At 57.8% G+C, this 21,886-nt stretch overlaps 6 protein-coding genes across 6 annotated transcripts; 3 read left to right on the top strand and 3 right to left on the bottom strand.

The window, feature by feature from the left end:
* Window positions 1–194: 194 nt before the first annotated feature.
* LY79DRAFT_507491 (aldo/keto reductase) lies at window positions 195–1,109 on the bottom strand (the record flags this gene model as incomplete). Its single annotated transcript, XM_060553836.1, has 1 exon — window positions 195–1,109. One exon carries the CDS (start codon window positions 1,107–1,109, stop codon window positions 195–197), a length of 915 nt encoding a protein of 304 aa, XP_060418490.1.
* Window positions 1,110–1,941: 832 nt separating this feature from the next.
* LY79DRAFT_507415 (oxidoreductase family protein) lies at window positions 1,942–3,207 on the top strand (the record flags this gene model as incomplete). The annotated part of the gene is made up of 2 exons (XM_060553826.1): window positions 1,942–1,996; window positions 2,093–3,207. The coding sequence occupies 2 exons, from the start codon at window positions 1,942–1,944 to the stop codon at window positions 3,205–3,207; spliced, it is 1,170 nt and encodes a 389-aa protein (XP_060418489.1).
* Window positions 3,208–5,910: 2,703 nt separating this feature from the next.
* LY79DRAFT_475455 (S-adenosyl-L-methionine-dependent methyltransferase) lies at window positions 5,911–6,711 on the top strand (the record flags this gene model as incomplete). Its single annotated transcript, XM_060553233.1, has 2 exons — window positions 5,911–6,117; window positions 6,274–6,711. Coding segments are annotated over 2 exons (645 nt in total), but the record flags the coding sequence as incomplete, so codon positions are not given.
* Window positions 6,712–7,917: 1,206 nt separating this feature from the next.
* On the bottom strand, window positions 7,918–10,862 carry LY79DRAFT_647059 (uncharacterized protein; the record flags this gene model as incomplete). Its single annotated transcript, XM_060562479.1, has 3 exons — window positions 7,918–8,677; window positions 8,786–9,309; window positions 10,671–10,862. The coding sequence occupies 3 exons, from the start codon at window positions 10,860–10,862 to the stop codon at window positions 7,960–7,962; spliced, it is 1,434 nt and encodes a 477-aa protein (XP_060418487.1). The 3' UTR covers window positions 7,918–7,959.
* A 6,811-nt stretch (window positions 10,863–17,673) lies between these two features.
* Window positions 17,674–18,833, bottom strand: LY79DRAFT_540852 (uncharacterized protein). Its single transcript, XM_060556900.1, has one exon. It carries the CDS (start codon window positions 18,384–18,386, stop codon window positions 17,880–17,882), a length of 507 nt encoding a protein of 168 aa, XP_060418486.1. The 5' UTR covers window positions 18,387–18,833; the 3' UTR covers window positions 17,674–17,879.
* Window positions 18,834–19,227: 394 nt separating this feature from the next.
* LY79DRAFT_354251 (CAP-Gly domain-containing protein) lies at window positions 19,228–20,952 on the top strand. Its single transcript, XM_060552671.1, has 3 exons — window positions 19,228–19,393; window positions 19,479–19,949; window positions 20,245–20,952. The coding sequence occupies exons 2-3, from the start codon at window positions 19,716–19,718 to the stop codon at window positions 20,731–20,733; spliced, it is 723 nt and encodes a 240-aa protein (XP_060418485.1). The 5' UTR covers window positions 19,228–19,393; window positions 19,479–19,715; the 3' UTR covers window positions 20,734–20,952.
* Window positions 20,953–21,886: the final 934 nt, after the last annotated feature.

Here is a 21,886-nt window from a genome sequence, read left to right as displayed (position 1 = left end):
GGAGATGTAGCGGGAGGGGGCGGCTCCAGGCTCCAGGGAGGGATGTTGCGATGGATTGTGAAATACCCAGGACAGAGTGCATTTCTTGAGCGTTTCATTGGGTACGTGCTGATACGGCTTCTCCGCTTGACTATAATTCTACCGGACATTCTTTTTTCGTACATTCTCATGGCTTTTGTGCCCTTCCTGCCTGATTAGGCCCCCTCCGGGTCCCCGAGGACGGATTTGAACGCCGCCAGGCTCCGTTCCCAAACCCCTGCGCCATCGCCCTCGGCCCAAGCAGCCACCTTCTCGACGCCCTCGAGGTCCTCCTTCATGCGGGCCTCGTTCGTGGTCCCGTCCAGCACGCTCACCCCCCTCAGCCCGAGCACGAGCGCGTACATGGCGACCTCGTTGCTCACGCCGGCGCCCTCGGCAACCCTGGTCACGGCCTCGCTCCTCACCAGCGGTGGGTTCGCCGTCAACGTCCAGAAGGACTGGAAGTTGATGCCCCTCTCGCGGCAGAAGACGCGGACGGGGGTGTTGTAGGCCTCCTTGGGGTTCAGGCGGTTCTGAACGACGACGGGCTTGACGGCGGCGTCGGCGCAGAGGGCGCGCAGCTCGTCGAGGCTGACGTTGGAGATGCCGAGGGTGCGGACGCGGGACGGGACGTAGGACTCCAGGGCGCGCCAGGCGAGGAGGGTGTCGGCGTAGGAGGGGTAGGGGGCGTGGAGGAGGACGCAATCGAGGTAGAAGGCGTCGTCGTCGTCGTCATCCTTAGCCGTGGCGGGCGCCTCCTCGCGGGCGAAGAGGTTGCCGGGCACGGAGAGGTTTTTGAAGGACGAGGCGACGGAGGCGTGGACCTGGTCCGGGATGGGCAGCGCCGAGGGCGAGGGGGAGAACTTGGTCTGGATGTAGAGCCTCGAGCGGGAGACGCCGTGTGTCGGGTTCTGAGCGAGCCAGGCACGGAGCCCGGTGCCGACTCCTTCTTCAAAGTAGTGGTGGGATGCGGCGGTGTCGAGGGCGCGGAAGCCGGCGGACAGGGCGGAGGCGACGAGGGGCGCGGTCTGGGACTTCTTCCAGGCGGTGCCGTAGATCAGGCGCGGTATCGGAGCGACGGTGTTAGTCATGGCTGGCTGGCTGGCAGGCTGGGGTGTTTTTATTCTGATTACAAGTGTCAAATGTTTTGGTCGACGGAGAGAGGAATGAATGAGGGTACGAGGTGTGGGTGGTTGGGGATAACGCGCAACGTCGATGAGGTTATCCGGGCAATGAGGCTCAAAAAGCGGCCGTGACGCCTGACCGAATGCGATCTCAAAGCGTCAATCGGCCCACAAAATCAATCATGGTTGTCTAGGTTGTCAATCGATCTCACAAACCTAGAAGTTTTCTCATTGCCAGGTAATTAGCTTATGGCCTGCAAAATAGGCTGTCACACCTCTCAAAGGCATCGATGCCCTGAAGCTTCTTCGATGACGTCTGTCTTATCGCCGATAAGAGAAAGCCCCGCCGCGGGGTAAACGGTCCGACCTCCCACCCACGACGACCCCCACCCCGCACTCCGATTGCTCAGCTCTCAGTGACCGTTGCAGCCAAGCATTCTTTGATTTACCCGATCGCGGGAAGCTTGCCGACGGGATCGTGTCTGTTCGCCGCCGCATGTTCCTCCTCGGCATTCGCAAGCCGTCCTGGTACCCCGCAGCAGCTCCCTCCAAAGATTGCTGGAGTGGAGGGGGCGAGAATCGATCGATGAGTCGTTGAAAAGGGAAACGACACCCTCGCCCATTCGCATATGTTTCTCCCATCCATCTGCTTTCTACTCTTCCCCCAGGGCACTCAAGTATTTGATCGCTCGCCTTCACATACTACCTAATCATTGGCCTTTCCCTGTCAGACGGTTTTCTCGCTTTAAAAGAACCGGACCACACGCACCTCACTACCCCTCTAAACTCGACTTTCAAGATGGCGCCGTACACAGTCAACTGGGGCATCATGGCCACCGGGTGGATCGCCGAGAGTGAGATTCTCCTTACTTCGCCGACGACAGCTCCGTCCAATGCCGCAGCTCCCTTACCTTTCAAGTCGCAGGCAGACTCTTGCTGATCCCTCACAGCCTTTTGCAAGGACCTCCTCACCAACCCGGCCTCCCGCGACGTGACTGACGTTGCCCACCGTATCGCTGCCGTCTCCTCCTCTCGCGACTCCCAAAAAGCGCGCGACTTTGTCAAAAAGATCGATGCCCCGGCCGACACGACCGTCTACGGCTCCTACGCCGAGCTCGTCCGCGACCCCAAGGTCGACATCGTCTACGTCGCCACGCCGCATTCGCACCACTTCCAGAACGCCATGCTCGCCCTCGACGCCGGCAAACACGTCCTCTGCGAGAAAGCCCTGACCGTCACCGCCGAGCAGACCCGCGTCCTCGTCGAGACGGCCCGCGCCAAGAAGCTCTTCTTCATGGAGGCTGTCTGGACCCGCTACTTCCCCCTCAGCATCAAGGTGCGCGAGCTCATCTCCACCGGCGCCATCGGCAAGGTCTACCGCACCACCGCCGACCTGTCCTTGAACAGCTGCACCGAGGGCTCCGACAAGCTGTCGTTCCCGGACTCACACCGAATGGTGAACCCCGAGCTCGCCGGTGGCGCGCTCCTCGATCTGGGCATCTACTCCCTGACGTGGCTGTTCCAGACGCTGTACCACCTGCAGGGTGAGAAGGAGTCGCCCGATGTCCTAGCCTCAGTGCAGAAGTATCCCGTGACCGGCGTCGACGAGTCCACCACCATGATCCTCAACTTCCCCAAGAACCGGCAGACGGGCATCGCCACGACCTCGCTGCGCGTCGACACGGCACCCGACGGCAAGGGGAGCACCGCCCCGGCGATCCGCATCCAGGGCTCCAAGGGCGAGATACAAGTCGCCCACCCGGCTTACCGCCCACTGTCGTATAAGGTGATCAAGAAGGGCATCGAGGAGGTCGAGGTTGTCGAGTGCCCAATCCCCAAGGACGAGGCCCGTCAGTGGGGTCACGGCATGTTCTGGGAGGCCGACGAGTGCGCGCGCTGCCTGCGCGACGGCAAGCTGGAAAGCGCCTCGTTGCCGCTATCGGAGAGTCTTGTAATCATGGAGACAATGGACAGCGCGATCAAGCAAGGAGGCATCAACTACCCCGAGCTCATCACCACGCACAAGTTCGACCCCAAGAGCCCGTTGAACCTGGGAAACGCTTGAGCTGGGATGCTCTGGTAGATAGTAAGCAAGCACTGGGGAAAAGAAAAGAAAAGAAAAGAAAAAGGCATCAGACCACATGGGCCGCGAGGAAAAGAGACACGTCAAATGCAGGCCCGGCGGTAAGGTAGATGAAGATAGGCGGTACGGCACCGGGATCTACTTCTCGGTACCAGATATCGCCGCCCCGAGACCGCCGCGGATCGGGACGGGACGGTGATGTGCCGCGAGCCCAATGAACTAAGCGATTTGCGGTCCGCGACCGTTTCACGCCCCGGCCCCCAATGTCTCTCTCTTCTCCTTTTGTGCAAGCCCAGGTGCTGGGTGGCTGACACCTGGAGAGAGAGGCCAGTCCCTAGTCTGCGGTTTGATCTACTCGCACCCCCACCTCCCCCCATCTCCCCCTCCCCCAAGTGCGCGCGTACCTTCCTTGTGCGTGCGTGCCCTGCCAAACTTACTCAGTCGATCTCAGGCGCCACACGGGAGCAGGCATGTCTGACAAACATGGAAGCATTGTAATGCCTCAATTCTCCAACTCCTGGGTCGTAGCCCTGCCCTTGACCGTGGATTGAATGCGTGCCGAGCTTTTCTTCTTCTTCTTCTTCTTCTTCTTTTTTAGGTTTGTACTTGCACAAAAATTTGCAGCATAATTCCACGGCACACACACAGACACACACACACACACACACACACACCACGACTAGCCCCCCGGGCGGTCTCTCCCGCCGATCGGAGATCAAAATCACACGGCATTCGTACCGAGCAGACGGGGGCCGATGGTGGCTTACCTGAACCTGACGTCGCTAAAGGGCATGTCATCCGAAAAGGGGCAAGGCGTCTGGAACAGATGCAGACGTGAATAATGGGCTGCAAGGCCCCCCCCCCCCCCCCGCGGCTCACGAAACGCAGCAGATATATGCGCGACTCCTCCTTTCCGGCGTCACCATGCTCAGCCCAACGATTCTTTACAGAATTGGAGTTTTTCTGCCCCCCCTCCACTTCTTTATTTCCTAGGCTAGCATGCCTAATGGGCCGAGAGGTTGGGCAGACAGGGGATGAACGGGGGTGCGAACGGGCCGAAAGAAGGACTCGGGACACCCCCCCCCCCCCCTTGGAGACAATCACGCAAGATATCATTCAAGGATGATCTCCATCCGTTCGTACCGAGCCCCCGGAATTCCAAATCTCTTTTGTACGCCAGGCTAGAACGCTGCCCTCGTCCTTGATGCTCTTTCTCTCTGCACACACTTCCCCCCTTTCTCTCTCCTCCACATCTATATCGCATCGCGCCCTCGGAGACAACATGAGACAGGAACAAACATTGGTAAACCCCGCGGATCGACCATGATCGAGGTTCGTCCACTCTGGTGCTACGCCGGTAACCAATGCGCGACGAACGACGGGCGGGTGCTATTAAGGGGGTTAAGCGTCGCGAACCGTGTGTTCGCTGCTTTGACTTGCAGGGGAAGAAGGAAGGGGGAAGGGGGGGGGTACGACGATTGACGGGAACTGACCGGGCATGATGTATCCTAACCGCCCGTCCCCTATTTGCCGATGGAAAAAAGACAAAGAAACAGGAATCTGGAAAAGCTCAGCAGGGCCAGTAGGGCCCGCATAGGAGCGAAAGACACAAGAGCAGCAGCGGCAGCAGCGGCAGCAGCGGCAGAAGCAGCAAATTCGGAGCCTCCCGAGCTGGACAAGCCCCCTTCCCAGTCCCGGAACGCGTCTCCGTTCGAGGCCACCAGCGGTACCATGCCCCCCACACCGTAACACTACTATTACTATGTATACAGCTTCTCGAGCAGAAAGAGGGCCCACTCCGCTCCACTCCTCTCTGATATCACCCAGCTCCAACTTGCCCGATTCGTTCGATTTATTCCCCCAAAGACCGAGCAAGGCCTCCAGGGTCCCAAGCGTCGTCGTCGTCGTCTTTTTTTTTCTGCCTCCTCCAACCACACTCACCGCCCGGCCGAACGACCTGAGTCACTGACGTCTGCAGCGCACGAGCCTCGACAACGGCTCTCGGGGTCTCCCGCTCGTTCATTTCATCTTTGCACCCCACAAACTACTCTCTTGCATCGCAACAGGAGAAAAAGGGGGGGCGTGTGTGTCACCAGTTGTAACCTACCTGCAGACCCGGGGCAAGAGTCAGACTCAAGACACACAGACATCCATCCAACCTCGCGCTCTATTCTCGTTCTAGCTTTCCAAACGTCTCAACGTTTACATATCAAGCTTAACGGGATCGCCGACCAGGGGCCTCGAGGTAACCCTCCCTTTTCCCCCTTTTCCCGGCCCCTGACCCGTCAGCGTCTTTTCGGCAGGCAAATAAAGGGGGGCGAGCTTTCGGCCAGTAGCTATAGCTGCAAGGGAGGGGGGAACAGCTCCGAAAAGGGAAACCTGCTGCTGCGGCACGAGCCCAACTTTGCCAGCCTAGCGCAGCCCATGGGTGTCTCGCCCGGCCCCCAACTCGGCGCCGGCCAGCCGGCCGTGCCCGCCGCTGTCGATCCCCGTTCGCCGGAGCCTCCTTATACCCTCGGCGACTCCTCCGTCTCGTCCAGCCGCGGACATGACGCTGTCATCTCCCCGCCGTGGACGGACGCAGCATCCCGCCGGCAACCAGCCGAGGGGGTTCAAGGAAAAGAAAAAGAAGCAGCTGCTGCAGCTGCTGCTGCACCAGTAGTAGCAGACGACGACGCGGACGCCTACGAGTCCCGTCATGTCCACACCGTCTACGAGGCCATCGCCCCGCACTTCTCCTCCACCCGCTACAAGCCGTGGCCCCTCGTCGCCTCCTTCTTGCTCTCTCTGCCTCCCGGGTCCGTCGGCCTCGACGCCGGCTGCGGCAACGGCAAGTACATTGGCGTCAACCCGGCCCTCTACATCATCGCCTCGGACCGGAGCGCGAACCTGGTCTCGCTGGCGCGGAGCTACCAGCCGCCGCACTTTGAAGCCGGCGGCACCAGCAATAACAATGACAACAATAACAACAAGAAGAAGAAGAAGAAGAAGAATACGGACAAGAACAACAAGAACGAGACCAAGGAGGGCGCCGCCGCGACGTCCGAGTCTGCGTCCGCGGCGGCCCGGGCGCCGAACAACCAGGTCCTGGTCGCCGACTCCCTGGCGCTGCCGTACCGGGGCGCGGCCTTCGACTTCGCCATCTCCATCGCCGTCATCCACCACATGTCGACGCGGGAGCGCCGCCGCGCCGCCGTCGCCGCGCTGCTCGACGCCGTCCGCCCCGGCACCGGCAGGGTCCTCGTCATGGTGTGGGCGCTGGAGCAGGGCGGCAGCCGGCGGGGGTGGGACGCCGGCGCCGCGCAGGATCAGCTCGTGTCGTGGGTCACCAAGGGCCGCAAGGAGCGCGACGACCAGCCGGCCCGGGACGAGACGTTCCAGCGGTACTACCACCTCTACCGCGAGGGCGAGCTCGAGGAGGACGTCGCCGAGGTGGGGGGCAGGGTGCTCGAGAGCGGCTACGAGCGGGACAACTGGTGGGCCATCTTCTGCCGCGACTCTTGACAGCCCCTGGCTTGGTAGGCCAGGGGAATGGATGGGCGGATAGGATGGATAGGCAAGCACAGGACAACATATGATGGGAAACCACGGGAGAGAAAAAAAAACAGGGGGGAGGGGGAGGGGGGGGGGGACAGGAACAAAAGGGGTTTTCAACGAGAAGGAGGGGAGGGGGGAGAGAGGGGGTAAAGGGAGGGCGTTCTAAAAGGGACCTGAAATTCTATCATGAGCGTTTCCCATCTCTTCGTCAAAGTGACATGTTCCGCCCGTCTTGCTCTTCGCTTTCTTTCCGCCCCTCGCCTTGACCGGCGGCCCCCCCGCTACCCGAGAAACAATACATACAGATGAAGCCAACACCACACGCGTAAAAAACACACATACACACCATCATGAGCCCTCTTGTCCTCCCCCGCACTCCCCACCTCTCGTGTGTCCTTTCCTCCTCCCGTCTCTTATCCCCCCCCCCCCCCCCCCCTCCCCTTTTCGCTTCTGCCCCTACCTGCCGGGGTACCGTGGAAGCCCGACGGCAATAAGAATCCTCATTTTTGCTCTCTCTCCGTCTCTCTATCTCCCCCTCTTTCTCTCTCTCTCTCTCTCTCTCTCTTTCCACACATGCACACAACAAGCCACCCACCGCTGCCGCCGGCCAACACATAATGTGGAATCCTCAAAGGGAGAGTGAGAGAGAAAGAAAAGAAGAAGAAGAAGAAGAAAAGAAGAAAGGGGGATACCAGGTAAAAGTAAAATGACACGAAGAAGAAGAGGACAGAAAAGGGGGCAGAGGAAAGAAGGCGTAGGGGGGGGGGGGGGGGGGGAGGATAGAAGGCCATTCCAGCGCGAAAGAACCTTCCCCCCCTTCTTCGCCCCCCGCCATATGTGGTAACGATGTCGTAGATATGAAAAAAGGCAAGGGAAATATTCGAGACAAAAAAATCTTGCTCCGGTCCTGATGCAACATGCTGGTGCTCCTGTTTTCGTGTTGTGCGCCGCCCCTCCCCACGCCCCCTGGTTCTTCTCCTTGGACAACACGTCTGACGATGAAAAGAAAAGAAACGAATCCTCGGGAGATTTCCCATGCTCATCATGAAAAACTCAGTAGGGGATAAACAAAAATGTGACACGTGCGTTCCCCTCGCACACACAAAGGATTTTTGTTCCCAACTCCGAGTTCGCCGCCCCGGCCCCGGCCCCGCCCCTCCCCCTTTCCCACGTTTGCCCATAATCTCTGCTCTAAAGTCATGCAATACGCCGCCGATCCATCTCCTCCTGCCGGGGGTCCATATGTCGTCGCCGGCTCGTCTCCCTTGAGCTCATCATCTCCGTGCCCGGGCTCGCTCGTCGCTTGGCCCCGGGGGGCTCGTGGGGCGCCGGGTAGTGGAGGGCGGGGAGCAGCGGTCCTGGGCTCGCTCTGGCGCTAGGTACGGGGCTCGCCGTGGGCATGCCTCCCAGCGCGTAGGCCGGGGTGCTGTACGGGCTCATGCCCGTCGTCAATTCGGCCACCCCCGGAAGCATCCCGGAGCTTCGGCTCGGCGGGAGCCCCTGGATCGGTGCTAGCCCGGGGCCGCTCTGTGCCATACTCGCCATTTCGTTCGGGTCTGGCCCCATCGGCGGCCTTCCGGTAACGCTTTCGCGTCGGGCGGCGAGGGCTCGTCCGCTGGGGATCGGCGATATGCCCGGCGGTGGCGGTGGCGGTGGCGGTCGGCCGTATCGCGGCGAAGGTCCGCCAATGTCCCGAGGCAGGCTGCCCTGTGACTGTGAGTGCATGTGGCCGCGGGAAGGCGAGTGCCGGTGACCGGCACCCGGTTGGTCGACGTTGACGGCTGTAAGAGAAAACGGCACAACACCGGCGCGTCGAGCCATGTCGGCTTCGCCAAGCTGCCAGTGCATGGCCTCGGCGGCTCGCCAGGGAACGGCCATCTCTTCCGCAACCTTTGCCCACATCTCCGGCTTGAACCTGACTCACGCGTTAGTTCTCTTCTTCGCGACGGCGGGGGGCATGGGGATTGCAGCTGTCTTGGGACGCTCGCTGCTGCTGCTGCTGCTGCTGCGTTCCGCATCGTACCTCTCGTAAAGCCGCGCGAGCTTGTTCTTCCGCTCCTCGTCCCACTCACTCCGCCTCTCGAGGTAGTTCTGGTAGTGAAGCCGGCAACTGATGGCGCTTCGTCCCGGAAGACGTTTCGAAATGTCTTCCCACTTCATGCCGCTCCCCCGAAGTTCGATGATTAAGGCATCTTCCTCCGGCGACCACTTGCTCTGCTTCTTGGCCGGGGACTCCGCTACGTGCGGCGGCATGGCACGTTTGCCGCTCGCAACTAGGCCCGGCGCTATGGGTGGCGGGCCATACGGAGGTAGCCCGCTGACAGGCGCCGTGGTCGCCGTGGTTGCGGTCGTGGACGGGTCTGAGGAGGATCGGGTATGCTGGGGCGGAGCGGTGGAGGACTCATCTGAGTCAGGAGCCTTCAAGAGAGACGCGATATCCACGGTGACGGTTTTGCCGCCTAGGTAAGTTGGATACGGTCTTGTGTCATGGGCGCGATAGACGCGCGCCAGCTTTTCGGTTTGCGTGGCACCACCCGGAACGGGCAGCTGTAAAGGAGGAAGGTGGCTGATGGTCGATTAGGCGTCCCAAAGTTCGCAACTGGGACCGTCGTTCCGATGCTCGTCCGGATTGCTGTCTGTCTTGGTAGGTAAAGGGCCTAGGAAGTCGGCTCGCGGGGACGGCGGCGGGTGCGGGCCAAGTCGGAGCACGGGGTCGACGAGGTCGGCGGAAGGTTTGGTGATAACGGGCCAGTTGCTAAACGCAAAGGGGAGGAGGGGGGCAACGGTTGCTTTTGTGTGAATCTGCTCCCCTGAACAATAGATGACGTTGATCTCAATGTTGGCAAGTTTGACAACGGGGGAAAAGAAAAACGAAACGAAAAACAAAAGGTCCGTTCCGTATAATGCTGGTGAGTAGGGTAAAGGGATGGGGGGTGTAAGATCTGAAAAGAGGAAGAAAAGGATCCGAATGTAAGATCAAGATGGCGGCGTAGGTGGTGTTTTGAAAGAAGTCATCAACATGATTGGGCCAGTCCAAGAGGCCAGTGAGCAAGCAACAACGATGGACGATCGGGCTTGCTTGCTTGCTTGCTTGCTCGCTCGGTGTCGAAGCAGGTAGGCGGCAGGTAGGGCGGACAGAGAGGATAGCGGCGGCGGAAGTATACGTCAGTCAGAGCAGGGTGCTGGAAGTCTTCATCAGAAAGCGAGGCTTTGCCAGAGTCATCGTTCTCCCACTGAGAGTCGGTAGAGGGCCAACGAAGCAAGGTACAGGCCGGTCCAGGTCGGGAACTTGCGGTGATGCAGTTTGTGAATGGAAGAGAAAAGAATTAAAATGGACCAAAGAAAGTCGCAGTTGGAGGGACGGTGATGGGTTGAAGAGGTGGAGGAGGAGGTGGGGGGACGGAAACTGGGGTCTGATTAACAAAGTGACAACCCAGGCCCAAAGTACTCTTTCTTAAACCGAGGAGAGGAAAGTCGTCGAATAAGAAACAAGAGGAGACTTGGGTCGAAGGCCAGGGAGGGGCGTGTCATGGGTGTGTGAGAAGAATCCCAGAATCAGCACTATAGCGACGAGCCCAGCAGCAGTGATGGAGAGCCGCCGCGGTTGTGGAGAAGGGAGAGACGAAGACGGCCAAGACGTATAGACGATTTGAGTAGGTACGGAGTACGGATGGGAAAAGTGTACATGTGTTCGAAGAGCGAGAGGGTGTGAATGGGGGGGGGAAGAGCGGGTGTGCGGGTGCGTGTGGCCTTTTTTTTTTTTTATTCTTTCCCCTCCTCCTTCGGTTTTTTTTTTTTTGTCCTCTCTTTCCCAGGCAGAATGGCAACGCCAGAGTGGGCGGTGGTGAACGTAGTAAGTAATAGGGCAGAGCGTATATGTCAAGCTTGCATATAGGGGAGGGGATGACCAGTGGCAGATGATGGGATCTTGTTGGTGCCGCCGCCTGTCCCTTGCCTTGCTTGGGACAGTCCGTCGTCGGCTGCCCTGCCCTCATTGAAGAATGCGATGCGGCGGAGGTGGTGGTCGAATAAGGCCCATGAAGGACTGCTTTACCCAGGCATAGTTTGGGAACCGACATGGGTTGGCCAGTTGAGCACATGTTTGAAAGACACACACCCCCCTTCCCGCGGCACAACACACAGACACCGGGTGGCTGCCATGCTTTCTTTTCCTATCGCACCCCCCCCCCCCTGTTCAGCAAGCTGCCCAGTGTAGCGTGTCGACACCCTAGTGTACCTAGTAGACCGCAGCTCCAGGCAAGGAGGGGTCCTGGGACATGCCTAGGGACGCCCGGGAGAGGAGAATGGGTAACAAAGATGTCAGCAGTCGTTGGAATTTGAGTGCGGCGTCGAGAGGCCGCTACCCGGGGCTGGGTGCTAAAAAGGCATGGCCACGCATTCATGCATCGCCGTCCCGGTTCAAGCAGACAGACCATCGACAACCCGTGGCATGCCTGGCCCGGCGCATTCAATGCCGTGTCAAAACCCGAGCCAATGTGGAAAATGAGCTGGACGACAGCTTTTTCCGATAGAGGGGATACAGGGAAGAGGAGGCAATACAAGGCGGGTTATAAGGATAGGTTCGTGTCCGTGTATGATAGCCACACATGGTCACAGCTCCCTCGCATGGCACAGGTTCAAATGGAGAACAGGTAGGAACCCGGTTCGGAAGGGCGGAAAATTTGAACGACGTCGTCAAGAGTGTGCATGGCCCGTAATCCTAGGGTCCCCGACGGAGAGAGTGAGCGCGTGCTTAGGGCAAGACAGGCAGGCGTGAGGAGGAGGAGTAGGAGGAGGAGGAGGAGGAGGGGGGGAAATGTGGTGGGCAACAGTTTGTCACGAAACCCGCATGGTGTACACACACACACACACACACAACACACACACACACACACACACACACACACAAACACACACTACACACTACGGGTGCCGTGGAGCCCAAGTCTGAAACCTGCGGTTGCTGATGCAGTGAAGAGTCGAGAGCGAACTTTAGACATGCGCATGTCGGCAAGTCGTGTGGTTTGTCGGATGCCGCTTACGTTCTAACGGGTGCTGCTTCTCGTGAATCCGGAGGCAGCGGGTAGCTTCGTACTCATGGTCCCGTGGTTGGCTGGCTGGCCTTCTGGATTCCAGCACGCGCCCGTAGAAGTCAAATGCGAAAGTATGACGGCGTGCATAGTCGAGCACCGAGAAAGCAAGAAGTTTAGAAACGCCCGATGAGTCGGAGACAGGAAGACCGATGGAAGAAGCCAAGTTGAAAAGGATGGGTCAGCCGAAAGAAGAAGGGGGGGGTTAGGAGGGACCACAAAGCGAGGATTCCGATGCTTGGCCGGACACGTCTGGAGGAATTGGTCTCACTCAACTTATGCCATGCTTTTTTTGCTCTCGATTTTCTTTTCTTTTTCTTTTCTTTTCTTCCCGCTCTTCTTCGCTCTCGAGGGGAGGGGGGGCTTTTTTCTGAGTGCGCAGGTCCACCCACCCCCAGGTACCTACCTGTGCGTCTCTCATGGCAGTTTGCTAACACAGATTGTGCTTATGCTGTTCGCCGATCCTAACGGGTTCAATGGGGCGCTGCTCGCTCAAGCAACCAGGCTGCATGCGTATGTCTCGTCATGTCTCGCGCGGCTCCCTTCCGCGGCTAGGACTACTGCCAATGACGAGTCGGCGGTGAGGTTCGGCTCGGGGAGCTGAGCTGAGCTGAGCTGAGCATAGCAGAGCAGAGCAGAACAGAGCAGTGTGGAAGGAGATCAAGAGAAGGTGAGCTGGGAGAGCAGCGGGAGAGTGCAAAGCAAAAGGAGAATCGCATTGAGACCCGACGTCTGTGCGGTCGACACAGTAGGCGTAGGATGAGGCTTGTCTCGACGAGGCCGGAAAGCCAACAACGACAGACGGGCCATGCGCCACTGCCGAACGAGTCGTCGAGGGCGGTTGACTAGCCGCAAAGACGGGGTACTGCTGGGTTGGGTTGGGAAACCTTTGATCAATGCACTTCATGCCAGAGCAGGTATTTTCCATGGACATACCGATGACCTCGGAACCAGGACCAGGAAGGAGCAGCAGCCCCTGACAAAGAAGAGTCTGTCTCGTCTCGTGTCGTGGTTAGTCAGTCTGTCTCCCTTGCCGGTCCTGCTCACCGGTCGTTGCCTCGCCTTGTCTTGCCTCGCCGATGCCGACGGTGTTCTCGGCTCGATCCTTTGGTCTGATGATGAACTGGCGGTCAGATATGCAGCACCGCACAACGCAGCGCAGGGCAGCGCAGCTTGCAGCGTCCGTCCAGCAAAGCCAGCCGCCCAGGACCAGGGCAGTAACTTCTTTTGGGGGGGGGGGGGGGGGGGGGGGGGTGGTTTGGCTGCATCAAGTTGCCATGAACCATGATTGCCATGCAAACTTGGGGTATGCTTGCTCGCTGCTTTGCTGGCTAGCGGCGTTCCGGCAGCCCTTTTCCCGCCTGGCAGTAGCATCACCGGATTCCGTTTTGCGGTGGTTGTTGTTCTCTTTGGAGGGGCTCCCCCTTCTGGCTGCACAGGACGCCATCCATCCATGCTGGCAACCACGACGCACCGGCGCGCACATAGGGTGGATGAGGCGACCACAAGACGTTGTCATTGTCGCCGTTCGTCTTGTGGCCAAGCCACAGGCGGCGGTTTGGGTTTGGGCTTAGGCTTGGGCTGCTGTTTGCTGTTTGTCCTGGCCATGATCTGTTGCCTCTCGGGGGGCGTGAACCGGGCCGGCCAGCTTCCACGGCATCGGTGCCTGACATGACGATGGGGCTGTATGTACATGAGGGAGGGGAGGGGGGCGACTAATGGCCGAGAGCATGGAATAGAAGTAATAATAAGAAGCCTATATGTAGCAGTCCATTTGAGGAGGATTAGGCGGCATGTACGGGAAGAGATGACATGGTGTGTAGCTGTACCTTGGTACACAGACAGATTCAATCGCAAAAAAAAAAGAAGAAGAAAGAAAAAAGAAACGCGGAGCAAATGGGAACGGCATCCGGCATCCAGGACTTGTGTTGAAGAGTGTTGAGAGACGATGCGAGAGCTGGTTGTCCATGGATGGGCCTATGAGGAGAGAAGGGGATGGATGACGGATGCCGCCTGCCAGCCACCCTCTGCTGAGTACCTATTATCCTATCTTTCCCCTAGCTAGGTAAACTGCCTGCCTACCTACCTACCTACCTACCTACCAACCTACCTAGCGGCCGGTAGGTACTTCGCATATTGCCTAGGTAAGGTAGGTAAAGGTAAGGGTGGGGGATCCATCCAACGTTTTCTTCTCCCACACGTCGCTCCGCCCAATCTCCGAACTATACTACGCTGCACAGGTGTAGGTAGGGTACCTTGGGTAGGGTAGGATACTTCGTAAGTTACCGGTAGCTGCTGCCTCTTTACTGCGCGCGTGAGCAATTCCACTATATACACTACCAAACCGACAAAGAGGAACCGGGAAGGAGAGAATGCGTCTGCGTGTGTTGCTGTTGCCCGGGTTGTAACCTTCCCTTCCTAATCAACCCCCCACCGTATAGGTACGTACCGCGCCAGAAGCCTAATGAATGTTTCTCCGTGTCTGCAGGCACCACCGCCCGCCCGCCTGCCCGCCAGCCTGCCTGCCTACCTACCTACCTCCCGCCACCACCAAGACCCCAGGTACCTCGGTACACTGTCTGGGTAGGTAGGTACCTAGACAGGTAGGTGTACCTTCAACTGCGTAGTGCGCGCCGAAAGCAGGCGCCCAGTTTCGCCTCTCGCATGTCCCTCATCCCTTGGGCCAGCGGTTCCTTGCTTCTCCCGCATGTTCCTTTGCGGCCGACGGCCTCGTAAGGCGATTGTGTGTGTGCTAAGCCGTTCGTTGTCTCCGCGACCGCCTCTTTCCGAGATCCCATTGACCAGGTAGGCCTAGAACGCCGAACGGTGAACGGTGGAAAGGGGGAAGCAGGCGGGGCAGCTCCCGAGACAGACGAGGGCCGTGAACCGAGCGAGTACCTACACCAAGTGGTCAGTCAGCAAGCAGTAAGGGTAGGTAATTATAGGGTCCCAAGTCCAGTCCCAAAGCGCACCTGCTATAGGCGATAATTTGCGCTCATGCCTTTGCGTACGTACCATCCATCCATCCATCCATCCCTCAAAGATACCCTACACGTACTCCCTACCTACCAAGGTAGGTATCCGGCAACCTGTCTACATACCTACGTAGCAACCCCAGGGCCATTGTTCCGTAGACTAGCAAGCTAAGGGAAGGAAAGGAAAGGGGGAGGGGGCCGTTGCAGCGCAATGTGTCATCGTACCTACCTAGCCGGCTTGCTGCGTAACAAAGACGGGGAGGTCACTGCCAAAGAGAGAAGAGAAAGAGAGAGGCAACCCCGGCGCTATCGTTAGCCAGCTCGCCTAGCAACTTAGGCCTATGCTAAAATAACTGCAGGTATCCAATCTGTCGGGGAGAGCGTGCGCGGCAGAAAAAAAAAAGAAGAAAAACAAAGGCGAAGACGTGTCGACCTGTCGACGTGTCCGTCACCTGGCAGTGTCTTGGGGCCCCAAAGTCAAAATGCGTTGTGAAAAAAACCTCGTGTTCTGCAGCAGCCTAGCGATACCATTATCCAACACCACTTACAAACTAATCACCCATCCATCCATCCTTCATTTCATGCCCGAGGCAAGGCCTATTACATATACCATGTGCCTACATGACCAAGACACCTCACCGCCGCTTAGATGTGGCATTGACTTTTCCCCCAGACGTCCAGAGCATCTCGCCCTCCCTCGGGGACTTTGTCCAGAGCCCCGGCCACGGTTGCTGCCTCCTTGCCTTAAACGGCAGGGTGGCCTTGAACCTCAAGCGACCCTGAATTCTCCCCAACCGGCATCGTTCGGTAGATGACATACATACGGCTGTCTGCCGGAGGAAGGGGGCCGGACAGGGAGGGGGGGGGGGGGGCCTCGACACGCTGTTGCTGCTGCTGCTCAACCAAGGAACCAGGACCGGGCGCTATACTACATAGGTAACCTACTACTAACCTATAGTGTATGGGCACGCTGCGGAGCAGCCCACAAAAGTCGGGTCCTGGAATCCATCTTCCACCGAAACATGGCCGAGAACATGGCCCAGACGCCACTGGCCCCCAACGCCCGTCGGACCTGCCTGCCATTGTCTTGTTTATTAATATGTCCTTGTCCGAACTCTCTCCCTCCTCCCCAAGGCAACATGACAGGAAAACGACGCTGCTGTGTGCTCATGTCATCATCCGTCTCTTGTAGCCGTTTGCATCCACATCAATCAACGACCCGAACCCGCCCCATGGTTGTAGATCGGATCTGGGTCAAATCTCACCCTCACAATCCCATTCTAGACTTTGTCCCCCTCCCTCCCTCCCTCGGTTTGCGACGCGCCTGGGATCCATCCAGGTCGTCATCGCCTGCCCGCCGCCGCGCCGGCGGCAATGTAACACAACCGCCCGTCTTCTTCCACGACAGCTCAGCAGGTCAAGTGAGCTGAAGCGCATGTATGCCGACTCCCACGCTCGCTGACAGTCCCTTGGGAATCGAGAGCCTATCAAATGCCTCTCGACGTGATTCGCAGCCGCCTGCCAAACCCACTCACCGACGACTTGACTGGGGTTGCACTCCCATCCTGAGGCTGACGTTCAAAACGAATGCATTCATTGGAGCTGGTCTTGTTGCAAATCTCCCTTCGCTACGCCTCTGTTAGGAAACTCCTCATCCATTTGCTGGCTAAGCCTTGGAGCGCGCGGCCCTGCGTCGCTTGCCTTGCACATGCGAGAGGCCGTCTCAGGGGAACCCGACCTTGCACCGCTCTCTCGTGTCGTTACCATCGCCAGGACGAGTCACGGTCCCGAACGACGTACCACGGCACTTGTCAGTACCTGCCATGGTCGTCCATCAGGCAATAGATTGGAAACAAGGAGCAAGGGTGATGACGGCCAAAGGTGCTTCCATCTTCCCTGTCGGTAGGTCTTCCGGCCGTCTTAGCTGAGCCTGTTATACCCCGAAAGCGCTGTGCTGGCTATGCACCCGTCCAAATCCCAACCCCTGTTCCGGAGCTGCCTCACCACTTGTTCCCGCGCCATGACTGACGCCGACGTCACGAAGCGATCTGCGATGAGGGACGGATGGGTCCTACCGGTACACTAGGTCTCTTTGCTCCAAAAAACCATGGGCGGGTAGCGCTGCGTACATATCCGTACCGACCAGCTAGGTAGGTATACGACATCGTCAATCGGCAGATTGGTCAGCGTTTGTCCGAGCTTGGCCAATTCTAGAGGGCAGAATAACTGCTCGTTTGATACGTGCACTCCTTCCTTGAACCTCTGGGGCCCGTCTGCTAGAGAATGGGCTGGGCTGGGCTGGATTAGAACAATATCTTCTCCGCTTTGCTTCCTCGTGCTTCTAGCGCTAGCGTTGCCTCCCGTCTCCAAAGAGTGAGAGCATTCGAATCCGTGTCACTCCAACAGAACAACCCAATTGTCGGTCACACAAAGAAAACCCAACGTGGCGGTGAACGGGAGCCAGCATTGCAGAACCGCCTCTTTCTTGGGCATAGCGGCAACCCACTGACGGATCGGGTAGCAAGCATAGATCTGGTGCCGTGGTTTGTTGCTGGCGGCTCCTCAGTCTGGCATACATCGCCCCCCCCCCCCTCTAGAAGCAGCATTGCAATGCCGTGTGTACCTTGACTGGTGTTCTCAGGAGCTGGTGACTAACTAGACGGTGGTTAGCAACCCGACAACGCTTTCGGGTATTCTGTAAGCTGCCCAGACATACAACATTGACCATATACTGGGTTCTTGTCGAGTTTAGACTCGGAACGTGATTTGTGACAGTGACGCAGAAACAATCACAATTCACTCCCACCTTCACAGAGAAGGCAAGGATTGTTCCGGATAACGAAGCATCTCGCGTCAGTGAGCCTGTCCGTCTCGAGTTGAATCTCGAGTGGAAGGGCGAACAGGCTGCTCGCTATGACCTGTTGGCGGGTGCGCGAGCGACAGTCCCCCATGCCTGCCGCAGCTGATGCATAACAGCCACATTGGAGCGTGAAATGGAGGTGTGGGTGGGTTATCATGGTTCTGCAACGAACATTACGATGGATGTTTCATCCTATTCGTTTGCGTTGTCCGCCATCTCAGGTGCCAGATCCTCGTGGTGTTGGTGGCCCTGCAGTGCACTTTGAAGACTCCCAATCATGGACGGGCGAATACCGGTATGCACCGTTGCCCTCGCTGCGGTCGTGTTGTTGTCGGCGCCTTGCATACACACGCACACAATGAATAATCGAGAGGGAGAGACCACCCATTGTGTGTCTCCATGCCCGTGGTATGTCTCTGTCCGGCGGCGACGACGACGACGACGACACCAGCACTTGGCTTTCCCCAGCAGCAGCATGCACCAAACTCGTTTGCCGCACGATACTGGCCAACGTGGTGTTCTTTCCGGTGGATGACGACTGGGCCGTGGGTCAGACCGGAGCGGAGGGGACGAGACGGAGGTTTGCATGCGCGAAATCTGGCGTTTGGCTGCATCGATGCCGCTGTTGGCATGCTGTGCTTCCCGACCAAACGGTTCCCGTAATTGAAGCGGGGACTCGCCAATCATGATCAATGGCATTGTTCCCACCAGTCCAAGGTTAAACTTGTCTGAAGCGGCCTCGGACGGCTGCACCTACTTTGTGCGACAATTCCACAAAGCAAGATCCTTATTTTCGCCCCAAAGTTTTGTGGCCAAGACTGGAGATACCTAGCTGGGCATGTTTCGATCTTGCCGTCTCGCGGTTCACACCCGTGAGATTTGGTTCAAACCTGCCGAACTGTCATGGCCGTTGGGTCGGCCTGCTTGCCTGCCTGCCTGGGAATGCGTGGCCAGGGCTGATGATGCATTTTGCGCCTCCTGGAATCCTGTTTCGGCCTCCGCCTCTCCATATGGCGGTGAGCGATTGGAAGAATAGATTGGGTGAAGATGAGAGAGAGGGTGCGTGGTGAGCAGAGCGAAGAGAGAGCCAAAGGACGAAGTGCATGGGCTGACAAGTCATCACATCACATCACGGTCAAGGAAGAGTGGTATTCACAAGGTAGGTACAGATGATCCTTCTCCTTCCCTTGGTTCGATTGAGGGCGGAAGGTACGAACTGCGGGAGTACGTGGGGGAAACCGGATGTACGGAGGTACGTACCGGCTGTGGCTGGAGATGCGAGCCTGAGCTGGCGGGTGGGGTTTGATGGATGGAGACTGGGCAGACATTTGCACCAATGCTATAGTGTACTACACGCACGCCCCCTCCGTTACCCACCTTCTGGGTGCACCCGTCTGTGAGGCTTGAAACCGCCTGCGTTTGTTCACCATTCTTGACGGAATTTCACCCACCCTCTCAGAGCACACGACAACGACGAGAGGGGTCTTTTTTCTTTTTTTTTTTTCCTTTTTTTTCCTTTTTTTTTTTTTTTTTTTTTGTACTTCCCCCTCCTCGTCGACACCGCAGCCTCAACGTTTGGAGCCTGATCCCTCAAACTCCCCTACTAGTAGGAGCACGCTTCTTGTCGTTTCCCAGTGTCGCTCAACGTCACCGGAGAGCTTCACCCACGCCCTCATCTGCTCTGTTGCACACACCCACTTCCCAAGGTACGTGACAACGGCAGGACAGCCCAACAACCCGAACCTCCTGGACTGTGCGCTTGTCTGACTTGCATCCAACGGGCCTTTCCAGCCCAGCCCTACTGTGCAGCATTCTCCTCAGCCAACTGAATATTGCCCGGTTGGCACCCAAGTCTCTTGGTTCCTGGACCCTGACGTCGTCATTTCGGCAACTTCTATCGACGAAAATCCAGTCCCCTCTTCCCCGGGACCGGAAACCCAACAACCACTGCGAAGCCCCACGTGTTCCTCTTGGACTAGCCCGACTCTCTTTCCACGCGGTTCCAGGACTCGGCCCAACTTGCCCATCATGGCCGACGTCCCTCTGCAAGTCATTTCCGAAAATTCTGCGTCAGAGCGTCGCATCACCCCATCATGGACCATTACCCAGCTGAGGACCAAGCTGGAACCCATTACCGGTATCCCGCCCTCGTCCCAAAGAATCAGCCTCAAGACGGCTTCGGGGAATATTCCCATTGAAGCATCGGACGAGGACAGCGCACGTTTAACAGCCTTTCCCTTGGCTCCCTATGCCGAGTTGCATGTAAGCAAATCATTGTCTATCCATGTTTTCCACAGAGCTCGTATACAGCGTCTGGATGGCGTTTCTTCCCTGGCCAAGACCGTGTTGCCAACCAGTGCAACGGGTACATCTCATGCCCCCCCCCCCTCCTCTCCTCTCCATCCATGCTTCGAAGCAAGAATGAGGCGGTTTCTTTGCCTTGTATGTCTCGTGACCAGACGGACATTACCCAAACCAGGCTGTCTTTCAGGCAGCACAGCACCCATTTTCTTGTTTACTCCTCAACGCCTCCTTGGCTGACACTTGTTCCGTCAAGGTGGCCGACACTCGTCCGACTAGCGCACGCCCAAACTTCACGGACACTTCGGGTGTCGAGAAGTATGTCATGCCAGAGAAGGAGTATGCCAAAAAGAGTGACTCGGTCCTCGCTTGGAAGAAGGCCCAGAAACTCGGTCGCTTCGACCCTGACGCACCAAGCCACGAGCAGGCCAAGATTGATGCTCTCCAGCAGGAGATTGAGCAAAAGGGCATTCAGGTCGGTAAGCGATGCCGTGTCGGCGGCGAGGATTCGCGCAGAGGGACAGTCAAATACGTCGGCCATGTCAAGGAAATCCCTGGCGGCCTAGGTCCTTGGATCGGAGTTCACCTCGACGAACCCGTTGGCAAGAACGACGGCAGTATCGCCGGAACGCGATACTGGGGTGAAGAGTCGACGTTGAAGCATGGAGTCTTTGTGAGGCCCGAGCGGGTCGAGGTCGGCGACTGGCCGGTCCTGGACGATCTGGAAGACATGGAAGAGATTTAACGAGGGCGAGGCAACCTCTCGGCGCCGTCGTTTCCATTCTTGGAGCTCGTGCTGATGGTCCAGTCAGATGAATTGCATGGCTAGTAGTCAACGAACCCCGATTTTCTTGCGCGATGCTCCCCCAGCCCAAGTCTGAACACGCTAATCGGACGAACTTCAGCGTGAAAATTCGACGAGCTGCCGATGGAGCATCCCAACTTTTTGTGACGAAGGATCACTGACCAGGACTTATCAGCAAAATCGGAAACGGGGCGTTGATGCAGTAACATGAACTTTCGATGCATTTTCCTTTTCTGAGTACAGTGCCGTGTGTGCGAAGCCGTCGGCTTGTCAGCGTCGTCAAGGGCCAGACCAAACGTGTGTCATCGATATCAGACGATGTCCAAGCCCATAATCTTCCTCGAGCTCTCGCTGCTTTCTCCTGTTTTCGATACGTCTTCAGATGAACTGATCTTCGTAGTCAGGTTCGCTTCCTGCCTTTAAACAGTCAGGTCCGAAGCGCCCTTTCCCAACCACGGGCTGGAGTGAGCTCGCCAGGGGAACCATTTGAACCAAGCAAGACAGCATGAGAACGTTCAGCTCTGCAACCGGTTGCCTTCCAAGGCTGGGCATTGCGTGCAATGCCCATTCAATAGTTCTGACGTCCAAAACCACCCATCTTTGGGTGAACTCCATTTGAATCCGAGTTTAACGAACATTGGGTCGGACGAGTGGTGCGTGGCAGGTTCTGCAGGCCCCATCCAAGGAGTACCTTATGCGAGCAGGCGGCTTCAGATAAGAACACCTTCTGGACCCATCGGCCGTTGGGAACGCTCACGGACACGGACACATCGGGATCAAGGGCATCCCCAGGATCTGCTCAGCAAGGCCGCCCCAGTACTCCGATAAAGTCTATAATGTGTCTGCTTCCACGAGCTATGACATTACCGTTTTGTGTCAATGATCTCATTATTCAAGGCCCGTTCCCAGCAAATGACCTGACAGTGGCGAGAAACCAGAGACTCGTTTTCGGCACCTCAACTCCCACGACCAGACGAAAGTGCCGTGCAGAATGACGACCGCGAAATCGGAGAGAGTTCGCGGGGTGTACACTAGAAGAAACAATGGCCAAAAGCTTGAGGGCAGATATGGCATGAACGAGGACGCACTCAAA

Source organism: Colletotrichum navitas, assembly GCF_030913465.1.
Source record: "Colletotrichum navitas strain CBS 125086 chromosome Unknown LY79scaffold_7, whole genome shotgun sequence".
NCBI classification, from domain to species: domain Eukaryota; kingdom Fungi; phylum Ascomycota; class Sordariomycetes; order Glomerellales; family Glomerellaceae; genus Colletotrichum; species Colletotrichum navitas.
This window is presented reverse-complemented; position numbering and strand designations above follow the sequence as displayed.

What these genes read in the sequence shown, in the direction of transcription:
- LY79DRAFT_354251 (XM_060552671.1), top strand. Translation starts at nt 19,716, where the DNA reads ATGGCCGACGTCCCTCTGCAAGTCATTTCCGAAAATTCTGCGTCAGAG. An exon ending in CTCCCTATGCCGAGTTGCAT is followed by an intron (nt 19,950 to 20,244) that starts GTAAGCAAATCA and finishes TGTTCCGTCAAG; the next exon opens with GTGGCCGACACTCGTCCGAC.
- LY79DRAFT_540852 (XM_060556900.1), bottom strand. Translation starts at nt 18,386, where the DNA reads ATGCCATTGATCATGATTGGCGAGTCCCCGCTTCAATTACGGGAACCG.